This window comes from Limulus polyphemus, unplaced genomic scaffold (assembly GCF_000517525.1).
Source record: "Limulus polyphemus unplaced genomic scaffold, Limulus_polyphemus-2.1.2 Scaffold19, whole genome shotgun sequence".
Taxonomy (NCBI): domain Eukaryota; kingdom Metazoa; phylum Arthropoda; class Merostomata; order Xiphosura; family Limulidae; genus Limulus; species Limulus polyphemus.
Window position 1 is genome coordinate 751,088 of NW_013665629.1, and position 17,732 is coordinate 768,819.

The following is a 17,732-nucleotide window of genomic DNA, read 5'->3' on the forward strand; positions in this document are numbered from 1 at the left end:
GTGTAGTCAAGGCAGTCAAACGTCAGTAAATTCCTTTGTGAGCCAATCAAAATTAAGATCATACATGAAATGAATTCGTGGCGTATTCATAGAATAATTATTGGTAAACATCAGTTAGATTAACAGCTTCTAATATATAGAAAAGCTAGTGCGTTTTGGTAACATTAGTTCCAACAGTTGGTTTTACGCCATGTTGTATAACGTAATATTGTTGTTAGCCTATGTGCTGAAAGTATAAAATGAAATGTGTAGGCAACAAAACTGGGAAAATATTTGTTGATTTCTTAATTTAGTGTCTTCATTAATTAAAGAGGTTTTTTGTTTATTAAAATCGTTGGTGATACAACAAAAAATAGCTTCATTCAGAAACGATTAAGTTTAAAATTGAATCGATATTTTTACTTTTATGATAAATTTTATCCATTTGGCTCTAAGCTAGGTGATTCCACACTACGTCTTTACTTTAGGCTTATTATACCAACACTCAGTACACTTATAAAGTTTCACGGTACCCCACCCTTCATGGCCCCTTTGCGCCCACGTCGCTAAAATCGTAATGGGCAGGCTAACCGGACTATTCTATCTGTGTATCATGCATTTTGTCTTTTATCACTCCTCCTATTTCGAGAAATCAAGCGTGACAGGACGTAACGTGACACACACAGATGCTTTTATACAGGTTAGATATATTTATTGATGAAGCAATATTAAGACCTTTTCAAGTAATGGATTTTAGAGTAATGTAGGTTTACTTTTCCATTTCCAGTTGTGGTTGAAGTTTATCTACTTCTCTGATGTTTAACTCTCGATAGCATAAATAAATAAAGTATTCATTAGAATGAAACATCGGCAAAATGTTTTAAACAATTTTTCATTAATATTGTCTTAGATCTGACCAATTTCAATATACTATAAAATATTATCATATTTGGAAAAGACATTATATTATTCACGTAATGCTTAGCTTAGTAAGAGAAAATAGAAGTTCCCAATTATCAAATGCTTAGTAATCATATGAGTTATTCCATATATAGTTACAAATTAGCTACACATATGAGATAATGTACTTTATCGTGCATATTATATTAAGAAATGAACCCAACCTATAGCGTGATATGTTTTACCCTTTTCTCTACACCATGAAGTAAACAATAAGATATGAAATATCTAAGCCTGTATTGTAATTTACTAATTGTTAGAATGAATGTAGAAAAATAAAGTGATGAGTTAATATGGGCATTAATCTCGTCCCGTCAGACTTGTTTTATCTGGCACAGTGTTTAATTATTTAAGATCCTAGCTATTAATCATTCTGATACCGATGTAGCAAAACAAATATTTTCATCAAGTTTGATGACAAAACTATATATCAATTTAATGTTAGAATCATTTTTACTCATAAATTCTTAAGATTACAGAATGTGCACTAAATGTTTATAAACATGACACATTAAACGATTCCAAGAATGTTTGAGTTTCAAAAAATTCCAAATTTCCGATGTCCTATTTGACTATGATATACAGCCTAGAATAGTCATATTAATTACTTGTTTTAGAAGAGTTTTATGTAGAATAAATTGCATTTGAATTAATGTTTTTATGGACCACATCTGGCTGTAGTGTGCGCTTGGACTATTTGGATCTTGGCACACAGACTTAAACGTCATCCTTTTCCTAGACTCTGGGTAAATGAGTCCAAACCACAAATTCCTCATTAATCACTGTCATAAATTAGAAACATTTTATTAAGTAAGATAATTAAAGAAGCGTGGTTATTGTACTAAAGAAATATTTAAATGACACATTTTCATTAATTAAACATCTGATTCTTTTTTTATGGTATGGTATTGTATTTGTCTTTTCAACCTGAACAGCACCTTATATGACAGACGAACTGTATGGCTGAGTTTCACACATAGCCATCTCTAATCTAGAGCTTCTAACTAGAGGGAGGACAACCAATTATCAGCATCCATTTTCGACATAGCTATTCCTAACTGAATAGGGGTATGGACTGCCACAGTTATAAAATCGATACAACTGGATGTTTAGAACGTGTTCATCTGCATATCACGGCTAGAATCTTGGATCTTTGGATCCGCAGACAGGAATTCTAACTTCTAGGCCAACAACCAGTAAATGAAAAGAGTTATTTCATATCTGAAATGATAAAAGTTGAGGTATTTTGGAGAAAACATTGGAGTAATAAAGATAGTAAAATTATCTATAGAATATGTTTGAGTATCGATTGTAAGATAGGTAGAGAAAGAAAGAGGATATGGATAACGGCATAGTAAAACTGAGCCGTTTTGAATATAGTTTAATGACATACAATCAGTATATTTCAAAGAAATTGTGACGTACACGGTTCAGTAAAAAACAAAATAGTAATAATGACAATAATAATCTTTTTCTCTGCCTCTTTTCTTATGGGTATAAAATTTGCTGATTGATGTTTGACTTATTGATTTGTTTTGTTGTTGTTAAGCACAAAGTCACAGACTTGGGTATCTGTGCTGTGTCCACCATGGGTATCAAAACTGAGCCACGGGGGGGGGGGCTGTTTGTTGAATTTCGTGCAAAGTTACTCGAGGGCTATCTGCGCTGGCCATCCTTAATCTTGAAGTAATAGACTAGATGGAAAGCAGCTATTCAACACCATCCCCGCCAATTCTTGGGCTAGTTTTTACTAACGAATAATGGGATTGACTGTAACATTATAACGCTTCCATGGCCGATGGCGGTATTGGATCCCGCGACCTGCAGATTTCGAGTTGAACACCCTAACCTCGAGGCCATGCACGTTCCCTAATGAAGAAGTAACTTAACAGAATGTGATAAATACAAGGTGTTCACTTAAGAAAGACACTGCAAAAATTGATTGATAAAAATATACATAGTAAAGTTTACAGTATTAGACAGATTGAACATAATATAATAAAACTCAACAAAGCAAACCTGTTTAATGCTAATTTACAGTTTGATTTTTTTATCATTCAAAACTACTCGAAGAACGACAAATGTGAAAGATGTCTACAGAATAACTTTAACTATCACTAAAAATGCATCACTCCATGCGAGCCTTCTTGAGTTCAATACAACTGCATTCTCTGTTGAAGACTGTTAAACAAATGCTTTTTTATTTAAAAAAAGACTTAAGCTGCTTTAAGTTATTTAGTAACGTTGATTTCAAAAGTTTGTTTCTCATCACTAATGTATACTTAAACATGTGTATAAAGTATTATATTATAAGAAAACGATATCATACTTTTAAACTTTCTTAAGAGCTAGAGTGGGTGAACAAAAATGTAAAAGGACTTTGAATGACATTTAACATTTACAACGTCTTGCACACTTAGTTATTTTGTTTAAATGGGTCAGCATGCAGATAAAAATATGAACACACATTGATTAGACGACAAAAGGATACAAGTAAACAAGAAGTGAAAGCTGAGATTCAGAACATACGTCGTAAGGTGATCATTACATTTCTTAATTCTTAATTTTTTTTTCTCCACTAAATATGTTTAATTTAGTGAAGAAAAGATAACATCAACGAATGACATATAGGCCTAATCTCCTCTTTTTGTTATATTTTAAACGATTTTACAACTACTTACATACATAATTTCAAGACATACTTCTCAATCAAAGAATAACCATAACTTTGGCTTAAATAACATGTTTAAAGATTTACAAATTAAAAATGTTTAATTCAAGTGTACTTTAATAATCATGTAGAAAATTCCTTGACATGCAATGTAATCTGTGCAGTTTTATTATACGTTATTTTAATCTAAAGACATTGTAGAAAGCATGGTAGTCAATTTCGTTGTAACACGAAGAGGTCACATTCCAAACAGCTATTCCCATCGTCTGGTATCTTCTCTCTTCTTTCGACGCAAGTTTCGTATACTACGAAAGGCATGTGTCTGCTTTAATGGACAAAATGTTGGGCTGTATTCATGATAAAATGTTTACTGTGGTTTAGATTCGTTGGCAAAAAAAAAAAAAAAAAGGAATCAATGTCACACAATCACTAAGAAAATCCAACGATACCAGAAGAATGCACAAGGAGGCTAGACAACATTGTAACTGGAACACAACAGATGGGATTCAGTTCTACGCATCAGTGGTATTTCATATATATGTTGTTTTGTTGCTGTTGTTGTCTCTTTTCTGCTGCTTTAGTTTTTCGAACTGATGAGCGATTTATAAAAAAGCTGTTCAAGAAATACAATACTATATATATATGTGTGTGTATTTTAATGATATACAATGTGTTTTATCCGTGGTTAAGTTTAAAAAATATAATATGAAATCATTGAAACATCGGTTTGATTGTAGTTAAGCACAAAGCTACAGAATGAATTACCTTTCCTCTGCCTACCACTGGTATCGAAGCCCAATTTTTAATATCGCGAGCCTGTTGAATTACCTCTAAGCCGCTCAGGTGGGGAACTTCCCACATAGAAAATTAAGATTAGATGTTAATGGAGACTCTAACTCTTCGAATTTATGAATTCGAACACTTAGAATTTATTTCTCTATTTTTGTTGATTTAATTTCCAACAGCATGTTTCATATTAAAGGACAAAATGTTATCATCATCTGATTTTTTTATAACTAGGAAAATTAGCATTTTGCCGAAAATGTCACTTTCATCTTTACTCAGCGGCATCCTGATCACTTCATAAAAAAAGTTAATTTAGAGAAATAGCACACGAATCTTAGTAAATGTGCATTAATAAAATGCACACTCTTTAAAATATAATTAAAACATGAATATTTCAGAACCCTTCTTAGTGATTGTACGCATTCATTGACAATCTAGACAATCACTGTGTCATATCAATACTCCTCACACTGTTAGTAACGTTAAGTTTAGTTACATGACCTCCCTCAGTAATGATATAATATAGGTGATCATTATTAAAATGGAAGATTGATAGCTTTTCTTGTGCATATTATATCGGACTGTTAAAGTCCTTGGTTTATGACCCGTTTTCACAAAAACGCGCTCCATACTCGTAGGTGCATCATATGAATGATGATCAAATTGCACTATTCCTTGAGAATAGCCAAATAGTTTGCGGTGGAAACGGTGAGTGCTATTCTAATCTATAAGTTTAGAGTTAGGGATAGCTAACACAGATAGCCGTTGTGTAATTTTGTGTGAATTTCCAAACAAACCGAACCTTATCATATAGGTAAGTCTGTAGATTATTACTATTTTGTATCAATACTACTCGCAGTGCTAGCAACATTAATATTGATTATATGCTATTAATAGCACTCCAGGTGATCATTGTTCCTTATCAACATTTCTCAGATGTAGTTACTTTCGTGCTTCTTATGTGTTGTAACTGCGAATATAGAAATAATTACCACCTATATTGAAAATGCCTCTTTTTAAATGAAATTAGACACCAATAATTTTAATACTTATATCGAAAATATTTTATGAACACTAAAGAAAAACCAGAAACAAAAAAAAAAACTTTTGGATTAGTTACATGTGGTTAGATTTACTATTGAAATAAACCTTCATAATTCTACTGAAACGCGATGTAGTTTTATCATCTATAACAATAAAATATCCAGTCTTTGTGTGTGACCGCCATACCTCCAAGAGGAAATAACCTAGAGACCTGAATCTTTGCACGCATGCTAAGGGGATTCTGAGGCTGTGCACCTGGGTATTCATTTTTAGAGTTGACCCAAAACATTTTGGCCTATAGCCCATAATTCTGCTTCCTGAAGGTCTACAGAAAAGTAGCTTTTTTTTCTTCTAATTCTCACTTACTGAATGAACAATATGTGGAGGTTTTCTTCCAAATACTCTTTTTCAACACAAACGTGGAAAACAAAATAAAAATCCGAGAAAAAAAGTTGAATTGAACTAAGTTTGGGAAACGGCAACAAACAACAGGAAGGAAAATATGAATCACAGAATATTGTAGAATTTGGAGAATGAAAATAATTCAAATAAAACACAGGAAAAAAAACGAATCTGAGAAGCTAAGTTAAAACTACTTGCTTTGAAAAAAAAAAGAGTTGAATTAAATCAAGTTCGGGAAATGGCAACAGACAAATAAATTAAAATATTGGCGCATTGGGTTTGTTTTGAATTTCGCGCAACGCTATACGAAGGCTATCTGCGCTAGCCGTCCCTAACTTAGCAGTGAAAGACTAGAGGGAAGGCAGCTAGTCATCACCACCCACCGCCAACTCCTGGGCTACTCTTTTGCCAATGAATAGTGGGATTGACCGTCATATTATAACGCTTCCATAGCTGAAATAAGTTGATAAAATTTTGTGCTTAAATGAGTAGCAAAACTAATACTATTAATCATTTGAATTATGAAAAATTGGTTGATATAATAAAAACACGGGTTAATTATCGAAGACTGCGTAAAAATGAAAAGATTGGCCGAAAATAGCTTGAACTGGAATACTGGAAAAGAAAATGTCTCTATTAGCTTTTTGCTGTGCCAATGAGAAGATTGGCTGAAAATAGCTTGAAGTGGAATACTGGAAAAGAAAAGGTTTCTATGAGCTATTTGCTGTGCCAATGAAAAGATTGGCTGAAAATAGTTTGAACTGGAATATCGGAAAAGAAAAGGTCTCTTTGAACTATTTCCTGTGCCAAAATGCATTACGTAATATAATTAGTTGGCAATGAATGTTTTACAACGTACTTGAAATTATTCATTTAAAGTGAAATAATGTGGCCATAAATTGCTTTTTTGAAGATAAAATGTATTTATTCATTAAATATTTAAAACAACAACCAACAATAATTGCACTTTTGTTTTGAGCTGTTTGTAATTCTAGATTTTAAGCATTTCTTAAAAAATCATATAAAAATGATTGGGAAAAATATAGTTTACACACAGATATACGTTTATTTAAAAAATAACAATTCCAAAACATTGTTTCACATATCGTGACTATTGGATTTGGTTACAAATTATGTATTAATGAGCATTAATCAAAAGACTTGTATCATATGAACATAGCTGAGTCATGACTTTATCTATGCCTAGTAACTCGTATTATTTTCATATATTTACGAGGATATGAAGTTACATTTCAGCTTCCTATCTGTATAAACGAGGTAGTTTATATGGCTATAACTTTGTTTTTAAAAATCATATTTCGGTAAATTTCATTACCCATGTTGTAATAATATATATACTGCCAACGGAAGTATTATTAAAAATGTGTTATACACAATTTTATATTTTAATACAATAGACTTTGAAAAATTCAATATTTTAAAAGCGTCTTTGAAAATAACAATAGGCTTTTACAACACTTCAGTCATTGGTGGTGGCATCTGCTGTCCAAAACATTCTAGTTATTGGAGCAAAAGCAATATTTCTTCTACACTTCGGATCATTGCTCCCGTGGAGAAGAGTAATTCAGACAGTGGAGGCCAGTGCCATGTAGTTGACAGCTTTGGAGAACTAGAATAACCTACGACATGGCATCCGTCAATAGAGACTTTCGAGAAGCACCTGATGGTGATAGTTATAAAAGACTAAAATCGATATTGGTTGCTCCATCTTTATTAGCCCTTCTGGCAGTTAGGCTGTGAAATGCAGTTCTATAATACTTAAATAAAAGTGTTTCATTTAGTTTTGATGCAACTGACGTAGAGAAATTATTTGTTTTTAATACCTACGTAGAGAGAAGTAACTGAATAACATAACATTGATTAAAATATAATTAATCATTATCGATGTCTGAAGCTTAGAATAAGTAGCTAGGTAGCAAAAAGACAAATATATATATTTTAAAGATGTATTTAACTACTTGAACATAAATATATTGCAAAAATTATCAATCTTAATTCTATGATGTGATTTGTTTTTCATTTCTAATCTTTCCAGTGGCACAGCGGTATGTCTGCAGACTTATAACACTAGAATCCGGGTTTCGATACCCGTGGTGGGCAGAGCACAAACAGCCCCTTGTGTAGCTTTGTGCTTAATTTCAAACAAAGAAACAAATATTTCCTTATATTATTTTACTACAGAAGCTATTGCACCTAAGTTAGCAAAACAAGAGATTTAGAATACCCCGTACTCTTCTAGATACTGGAATTTGAATGTTCTAGTTAAAATTTCATACTAAAAAATGAAAATAAAACGATTAGGCACATTTGTAACTTAATGGAGCACATTAGTTAGACTAATATCTCAGTGGGAGTCTTTAGGCGTGATTTCTTGATTGTACACATGAAGAACATGATTTTTCTTTGTTTATGAATAAAGATAGTTTCAGTAAAGTGAACACAGTTACTATAGGCATTATAATTGAGCTTATTATTTTGTTTAGTAGCTCTTGCACTTGTACGTTACTTATGGAACTTATTTTTACATCATTATCTACATTTATCTTTGTAAAAGTATTGCTTTATTTTGTTATATATATGTATAAGAACAATTTAAAGAAAGGAAAAATAAATGTTTGGTTTTTAAACAATATAAATGTACCCATCGAAAAAATATAAAATAATGATTTATATACTACCAATTATTTCTAAACAAGATGACGTTTACATTACTAGGCATGTAAACATGTGGCTATTATACTAACTGTTGTTGAGCGTAGACTTAATAGATCGAGCACATTCCAAAACAAGCAACAAAAAGAAAATAACGTAGCATTCAAAATGACGAGGTTTATTCATTAACTTATTTATATTATAATCACTAACTCAAAAATATGATACAAATTGCATTTTTCAACTTTCTTTGTAAAATAGCAGTCTTTAATTGGATTCTTTTTTTCGCCAGCAAGAAATCATGCAAAGCAAGGATCGTATAACATACAAATCGCTTCCGCGAAATGAACATTTTCAAAAAGTAATAACTTTTTTTTTAATCGTAATAGGATATTGATTATCTCGAGCAGGTTAACTAAAATATATTACTACAGTATTATATTTTATGATTAGCAGTGTAAGTAACCAATACAATTAAAAACCAAATAATATATGGACCTGAAGACGAAAGGCGGAAGACTTTCGAAACGTCGTCCTTTACATTTGTAGGTTTCTTCAACAGGCAGTTGTTGTCCATTTGAAACTTAGATTCACAAATAATATGTGTTTTGCTATGTATGATATTCATTAATATATGTATGATATATATTTAATATGTATTATATATATATATATATATATATACATTATACGTAAATAAACAGGGCTAATATCATTAGAGACTTCGTAACCAAAAGTCATGGAAACACAATCAGATTGATGCATAAATAGTCATGAGAAAGTTGTTCAATAAACTTATATCAAGCTCATAGGTAACTCTAGGGTTAAGCATAACTTAGACATACACATTCTATTTGTGCCAATGCATGTTCTAAGTTCTTGAATTCAGAATAATTCACAGATTTTTTTTAATATTGCATCACAAGCAAAATTTTATTCTTTTTTAAGCCAAAAACATTTACTTTGGATATAGACGACGAGACTGAAATACGTTGTGCTCACCGCCAATATCACCATATACTTTATCAATTAAAATTCACGCTACCGTAATGACTCTACTTTAGCCCTAATTTATGTGCTCCTTACATAAGTATATATGAAATGCACGTGTACGTACAATTCTAGTGCAATTGGTGTAGTTGCATACGAATTTTCCTGCAACTATTGTTACTTTAACCTATATGTTGACTAGTACATAGACATAAATTGTGCATCTCAGAGTCCACATTTATTCCATTTTTTAGCGTTTTAAAATCACGTTTTCTTGGTTTAAAAAGAAACAGTATTTACATATAAATGGGTATATACGATGTGTTCACACCCATGTTTTTGAAATTCAAACACGCCAGGATTTCCTTCTTACTCGAACAGAATATTTGTTACTGTAATTCTTATTTATACTATTGAACAGATGTAGGCCTGTATTATGTAAAATGCAGAAAAAAGTGTTAGTGAAAAATTTCCTTATAAACGTGTTTACATTGTACCTGCAAATGTAATTTTATAGAACTTATATTTAACAGTACTGCTTATAGGAAATTACAGAAAATATATATAAAATAATGAAAGTCCAAAATCTAGTTACTTCGAAGTAGCGATTGCGATTTTTAGAAAGAACGCAAGTAATTTGTTTGTTTGGTAAAGAAAGAAAACATATGGCTAGCAGGCTTCCCAGAGTCCGCTTAGTTACTGGTATATTTATTTATAAAATGTATAATTAAGACTTTTTTCAGAAAGTTTAATGTTTATAAAGACTTTTTGGAAAATGCCTAGTTATGTTTGAAGAAATATGTATTTAAAGGTGATGATGTTTCTTCCAAACACACGTAATAGTGAAGGTTTTTAGAAAATAAATGATATATTTTCAGTAATTTTTTTATTTGTGGTTGGTTTTTGCCGAAAGTGCTTATTAATAAAGTGTTCTGAAAAACGTGGTGGCTTTTTCAGCCAAAATTTATGATTAAGAATTCTTGATTTAGAATTAATGTGTTGTTATAGAATTGTTTGCTTTTAGAAAATGTATAATTGTATGGCTTTTATAGAATATATGTGAAAACCCATAAAGAAATGTATAAATGTGATAAAAAAAAACATATGTGAAAATAAGAAGTTTGTAGATGTAAACGTCCGCCATCTTTTTTAGAGGCTCAAAGTTCGTAAAATATGCATCAATGAGTAAAGCAGTTTCTATGCTCTTTATTCCAAAACCTGACTGACACTTTTGTGTCTGACAAAGAACATATCAACTAAAAAAAATGCCACGTGGGCATATTTTTCTTAATGATGATAATAATAATGCCAATATAATCCAAGAGACCTTTCAGGTAACAAAACATCGCATTAAGTTTTTTAAATTTCCATTTTAACGGTACAATAACTATTTTGACTAAACAAATTTGATACAGCACAGTTTTAACTAATCCTTGTAATTCTTACTAAATATTTCTGAATGAATAAAATCACAAATTCAAAGTCAAAGATCTAAATATGTGAATAACTTTGGGTAACGTTTAATCTGGTTACTTTTTAAAACTTGTAGGGTAGGAAGTGTGGCAAAACACGGTAAGAGGAGGAGTAATCATATTGAACTATAGTGGATTTATAGCTTTTCTACACTCTATCTGCAATTCACTAGAGAAACTTAATATCTCATATTCAGTTGCTGTAAAGTACTAGCTATTGAAACCTATCCAACTTGAGCTCTGGTACGGAGCGAAACGACTTTAATGTATCGGTTTATAGAACATGAAATACGTTTACACGCTACTACTATAACTGTTTTATTTTACAGAAAAGTATTAACATTTAATAGAAGATTTATTACGGATTTCTATTGAAATATTTAGCGTAACAAAGTGTACAAAATAGTATTAAAATCCACTAATTAAAACGAAGATGGCGATATACATAACAATAAATGGATTAAATAGATCCTTACGTCCATCATTTATGGCCCTAAGGATACTAAATTAAAATGCGATGGGTTTGTTTGTTTGTAAGTAAGCACAAAGCTACACAATGGGCTATCCGTGCTCTGCCCACCACGAGTATCAAAACCCGGTTTTTAGCGTTGTGAGTCCGCAGACATACCGCTATGCCACTGGGGGCAAAATGCGATGGGTATATCTTACCTTTAAAATCACGAGAACAATTAAAATTAAAGAGAATGAGTTCACTGTATTAACAGCGATAATGTATCATTTTAAACCACTTTTAGATAAAATTCGACGATTTAATAACTTTTTATTGCAACAATACATATTATAAGGTCATAGATATTTTTTTGTATTTTAGCGAGTTAGTAGATACAAAAATCTATAAACATATAATTTTACGCCTGATTATGATTTTCGATTTGCAATCTACAGAACACTTGTTCGAATCCCGGCACCGAAAATGCTCGCCCTTTCTGTCGGAGAAGGGGATGGGGGGTTCATTATATTGTGACGGTCAATCATATTGTTCGTTGATAAAGATTACCCTAAGAGTTGGCGGTAGGTGGTGTTGACTTGCTGCCTTCTCTCTATTCTAGCACTACTAAATCAGGGACGGCTAGCACATATACTTCTGGATCAGCTTTGCGCTAAATTCAACAAACACTTTATAATTTTACACACATAAGTTATATAATTCCATGCAATAAACCAAAGAAAATCTGTTTTTGGAAGATTTTCGAAATTGTAAATTTATATCGATTATCCAAATGATCTTTTCGAAATTTTACGTTTATAATCTCACTATATTTACGACATTGAGTTGAAAGCTAAAACTACTTTTGGGACTGATAGGTAACTGAAAGACTTATTGACAAATTCGAGATTGGTATTATATTAAAGATATAGAAATTGTAATAACTAATTAACTTAACGTTTCATACTTCAATAAAATAAATCTCTAAAGTTTTGCTTTTATAGACGTTAGAACAAATTATTTGTTTAAAAATAATCACAATTCCTTTCACCACTAGTCTCCCTTGGCTGTGAGCGTTATCAACGTTAAATTAAATAATCTTTGAAAGTCTCACTTTTCAGTTCAACGCAATAGAAAAACCTAACTATTTTCTCGCCAACCATCTGACCTTCTGAACAGAAGCAAACCATTTATAAACAATAACTATCTTTGTTCACTAAAACTTTCTTCATATCTCTTAAGACCCTATTAACCTCCCTATAACCCTATTAACCCTCTAGATTCTGAAGCACTTTCTCCTTTATAGTCGAAAATTTCCTTTCGATTGAGCTACTGTCATTTTTGCTTTAAGTAAAATATTTGTCTAAAATTTCACCTATCAATGAGACAACCTAACAAATGTTCATATTTGGCAAATAACTCAATATATATATTGAAACCTATAAAAGTATCTAGCTAAAAGACATGACAGACTACTGTATAACGCTGGTTATACGGTTACTAAAGGCCGACCAACATCAGTCGACCTGAAATATTCCTTATAGGACAATTCATGCAATATAACACAGACGGTTAATAAGTTTAAGAATCAAAAGTACTTATGAATTTAGAACTTCGAATGCCCGCCAAGTGGCACAGTGGTATATCTGCGGACTTAAACGCTAGAATCCGGGCTTCGATACCCGTGGTGGGCACAGCACAGATAGCCCATTGTGTAGCTTTGTGCTTAACTTCGAACAAACAAAAAAGAACTTCGAATTATTAGCCAGAAAAGTTTAGTTTTTATTTTTGTTCTGACTATAATGTAAAAAAATAAAAGTCGTTTCGAGACATCCTAATGAAATCCTTTAAGAGAATTGATTTTTATGATAATACAAATCTTAGGATTTAAATAAAGTAGTGATATGGAAGGTAATGAAAAAAAAATATATTGACAGTAATAAAACTATAACTAGACCTTTTAATCAATATTTCCTTATTTGATTGATAAGATTTTGTAAATATATAGTAATATATTCGTATAGAAGTCTATTATCTGAGGATAACATACATTTTTTGTCATGTTAATCCAGAATATGAAATGAAAAATTGACTAATGCTGAAGACTGGTCTAAAAGGGAATGACGTTTATTGTTTTGATCTTTAAAGCAACAATAGATAATATCTAGTGTTCTGAGCAAACAACAGTAAAAATTGTCATAAAAAAATGGATATTCTATTTTGCTCAAGAAATAATGGACCAGAAACTTCTGGCTCTTTTTATTTTCTTAATCATTTTGTACGAAAAACCTGTGTTTCTTAAAAAATCAAACTTTAAAAGAATTTCCTTTATTATGTTGATAAGTAAAACGTCAGAGGGAAATATTTTACGTAAAACCTTTGTTTTAAGCTTTTTTGAAGTTGACGTATGAAAACTATAATTGACCTATTTTGATTTTCAGCTTCTTAACATCAATTTAGCAAATGATATGCTCGTTACGTGTAAGTACCTCCGTTTTACTATTTCCTGTCTTAAATAGGCTACGTTATTCCTATATAACAGGGTACCAAGTATGTACACTCATTAAGGTATGCGAGCAGTTGTTTTGAACATTTCAAAAAATCTATACATGTAACATATATATATATAAGCTGATTTGCGATTTGTTGCAGAACACATTTGAAGATATGGAGATTCTCATTTAAATGCACATTCCTGCTCTATGCTACTTAGATCTTTAAATGCCCAGGAGGATTAAATTTCCACTTTTTGTTCTAGATATTTCTACAACGTAACCACGTTCATCATCATAAATCTGAGAGTGATGATCTCGAATCTATCCATACTGGAATTCTTATTTGAGTGACAGTTAAATTTCACACTATCCTGAATTTCTTAATAAATTTTACCACTCAATGTAAAAATAAAAATGGATCAATATCACTGAATGAAACAAATATTATAAACCTGATCATATCTTTCGCGTAAAATAAGTCGCTTTAAAAATTTACTTTTATCAGTAGCTAAGTATAAATAGTCAACAATTATTTTTAGGATTTAGTCTAAAGTATTAGCGCTTGAAAAAAAGAAAGGACATGGCAAACACAGAATAGACAAATAAAACCAAGCGACAAACTTCAGATAAGGAACGATGAAGTTTGTATTTTATGAAGTTAAAAAATAGAATTATTTTAAGTATCACTAATTAGGAGTGAATTTACTTGAAATATCCTTTAAATAAGTCATGAAATCATAAGTTAATCTGTATATATGTTTATTTGTAGGACATTTAAAAGTTGTTTATCAACATACCAAGCTGTTCCTATATGAATGCTAGCTTTCTCTTCAGAATGAAAGAACACTTCAGTTTCATGATAAACTAAACTAATTTATCCACCTAGTACGGTATTCAGTGTCTTTCATGTCTCGCACATTACCTAGATTAAAACTAAGTGGCCCCTGGTGAATCATAAGATTTATACTCCATTATATATAGTTGTACTTTACACGGAAATCTCGCACGTGACAATGCTAATCATTATTTTCGGCTATTTCAGTGACAGCTTTACAAGTATGTCTATTTGAACTGTGTTTGAAATATCTCTTCTGGGATTTATTCATAAATCATTTGGCTATAGTTGTTACATTACCATACTAATATTTCTAATAGTGAAAGAAATAGTTAAAAGATGTATTACATTGTCTAGATGCAAGGGTAAAAAAGCTCCAATGATCAACTAAATAATAAGATGGTATATGAAACGACAACGACACCTAATGAAAATGACAACCAGAGACGTTAGATCAGTTTTCTGTCCAATAACAAAACTAAATTATCTGTGGACCTAGTCACAAATAACTAAGATACTTTTTAGAAATATTCAGTTATACGAGGTTCTATTGAATACTTGTTTCGTTTGACGATGAACAAATAAAACCCTATTAAATCAAAATAGTCTGGAAATAAAATGTCTTTTCTAAAAGCCCCCCTCAGCAGTAAGTGTGAGACCCACCTCGCTTAAAACCGGGTTTCGATACCAGCGGTGGACACAGCACAAATAGCTCATTGTGTAGCTTTGTGCTTAACTACGAACAAGAAAAAACAAACATTCTGGATAATGAGAGGACATGATGATGAAACACTTTATATGATAATGATTAAGCAAATCCTCTAAATTTATTCTGTTTAAGCATAAGGTTTATAGTTACAAGGGATATATTAGTGACAGGCGTGTAAAATACAATCAGTTAAGTTATTCTGTGCAATGAAAGAAAGTGTATGTAAATGATATCTACTAGTGACAAGTATGTAAAGCCTCCTAAAGTTCTACTGGCAATCACATAGTCTGTAGGTAAATGACAGTGCCTAGAGGAAAGGAAGAAAAGTACCCTAATGGTAAACCCATAACAATAATGAAAGGTTGTAAGAACTTGCTATATCTTCTATAACAACAACAAGGAGAAGACAAAAAAAAACAGTTTAAAATTCTATAACGTGTAATAGTATAATTGATGATCTAGAGATGAGTGACCTTGTGAAGTTATAAACTTTTTTCGATGATGTGGCAAATAAAATCAACTAAAGGTCCAGCCAGCAGTGTTTGGATTTAATTATAATTCGAGTCAACGATCAAAAAGTTTTAATACGAAAGTTTAGGGATGAGTTTCGTGGATTATACAGAAACAAATATAATTTTCAAAAGACTTACGTATTACGGATGAGATTACGGTCGAGTGAAAAGCATGTATATACACAGACACAGGCACACACACACACACATATATATATATATTTCATAAAAGAATCTTAAGAATATAATCTTCTATAAACTGACATTTTAATAAGGGGATTTGTAGATGTGTTATAAGTTGCATTAAGAATTAACTTTATGGCTCTAGCCAATTATAAAGTCAGGAATAATTTACATCCTCCACAAGAAACAAGTAAAAACCCTTCTGAACATAATCAACGAGTAATGCGTTTATAACATGATTAATTAAGTCATTTAGCAACAAGCTTACATGTACATATATAAATGTATTAAAAAGAAAAAGGAAGGTAAATATAGATTTATAAATATCACAGTTTGCTTCCATACCCCATAAAGAACAGTTAAATGCAAACACCTTAGGAGCTTGCACATGACAATAATCAGGAATATTGTGTTGTTTATAACTATTCCACTTAAATAAACACTAACTTTAGATTTTTCTATAATTAGGCTTACCTGTGTTCAGCAAGAAAACAGTACTTCCACCGATGATCACAAAGAACAAAGTCCCAAAATAACTTCTAACACAATTCATGTTTCTCGAACTATGATCTTTTTAAATAATTAAATCAAATATTATATAAGTTTAATATAATACAATAAGTTATTGTTATTGTTCAATTCGTTTTGATTACATCATTTAAGATTGTTTATCAATAAACACATATTTTTAGTGATTACAGACATACCACGCGTATAAGATGACTGGGTTTTGTTGGTATGAACACAAAATTGACTCTTTCAACAGTAATTCAGTTCACTTTGTTAAATAACCACGCAATTCAAAACGAAGAATTGCGTATCAACTGCACCAGTAGTCCCCCAAATGATGGTTTTTCTAGCGAATTCTCTGCCCTGTGATGTGCTCAAGTACCTTCTCTTGCCAGAATCAATGTATATACTATAGATTAACTCTGGTGCTGTTTCCTGGACGCCGGACTGCGAACTACCAACTCCTCAGCGCGTTCTGCGCTAGTCAATTCCACTTGTCACGTGATACAAACTTCATGTCTCTGTCTCCTCCTTGCATGAATAGTCCTCTTCATCCTTTGGAAACAAGGAACAAAGCATTGAAAACACCTATAATAAGTCACGATTTTTGCCTCATGGTTATACTTGTGGATTCAAAATACAGACAAATTGTTTTATTTATTTAACATTTCTGGAAAATAAATATCGCTAAGAACGAAGTTTGCTTGTTCTTAGCCTGAAAGCATTTTACTCAAAACCAGAACAGCACACCAAGTTTTCTCATTGTAAACGGTTGTTGTGTCTATTATAAATTATAAATGGAAAAACAAATATTACCTGGTTTATTAAAATCCTTCAGCATACGCTCTAACTTAGAAGGCTACTTGGTTAGCTAGTTATAATTCTACTATTGATTAAAATTATCGCTATGATTAAACTACCTCGTACGTTACAATAACTAGTATATGCAAGAGAAAGAAATTAACTTATAAAATTGGTAATAGTGAGGTTTTACTTTTACATCAGTAACGGTTATACATAATTTATAACAATATTAAGAAAAGCATTATCATTTAAAGTTAAT

The 17,732-nt window shown here is 31.4% G+C and overlaps 1 protein-coding gene across 1 annotated transcript in view; it reads right to left on the reverse strand.

Moving 5' to 3' along the window:
- LOC106457828 (nephrin-like) overlaps positions 1–17,098 on the reverse strand; it is a 120,308-nt gene extending 103,210 nt beyond the window's left edge. The window contains exon 1 of the mRNA XM_022384092.1: positions 16,634–17,098. Coding sequence (XP_022239800.1) covers positions 16,634–16,712 — 79 coding nt within the window. The 5' untranslated portion in view covers positions 16,713–17,098. The remainder of the gene's footprint in view (positions 1–16,633) is intronic.
- Positions 17,099–17,732: the final 634 nt, after the last annotated feature.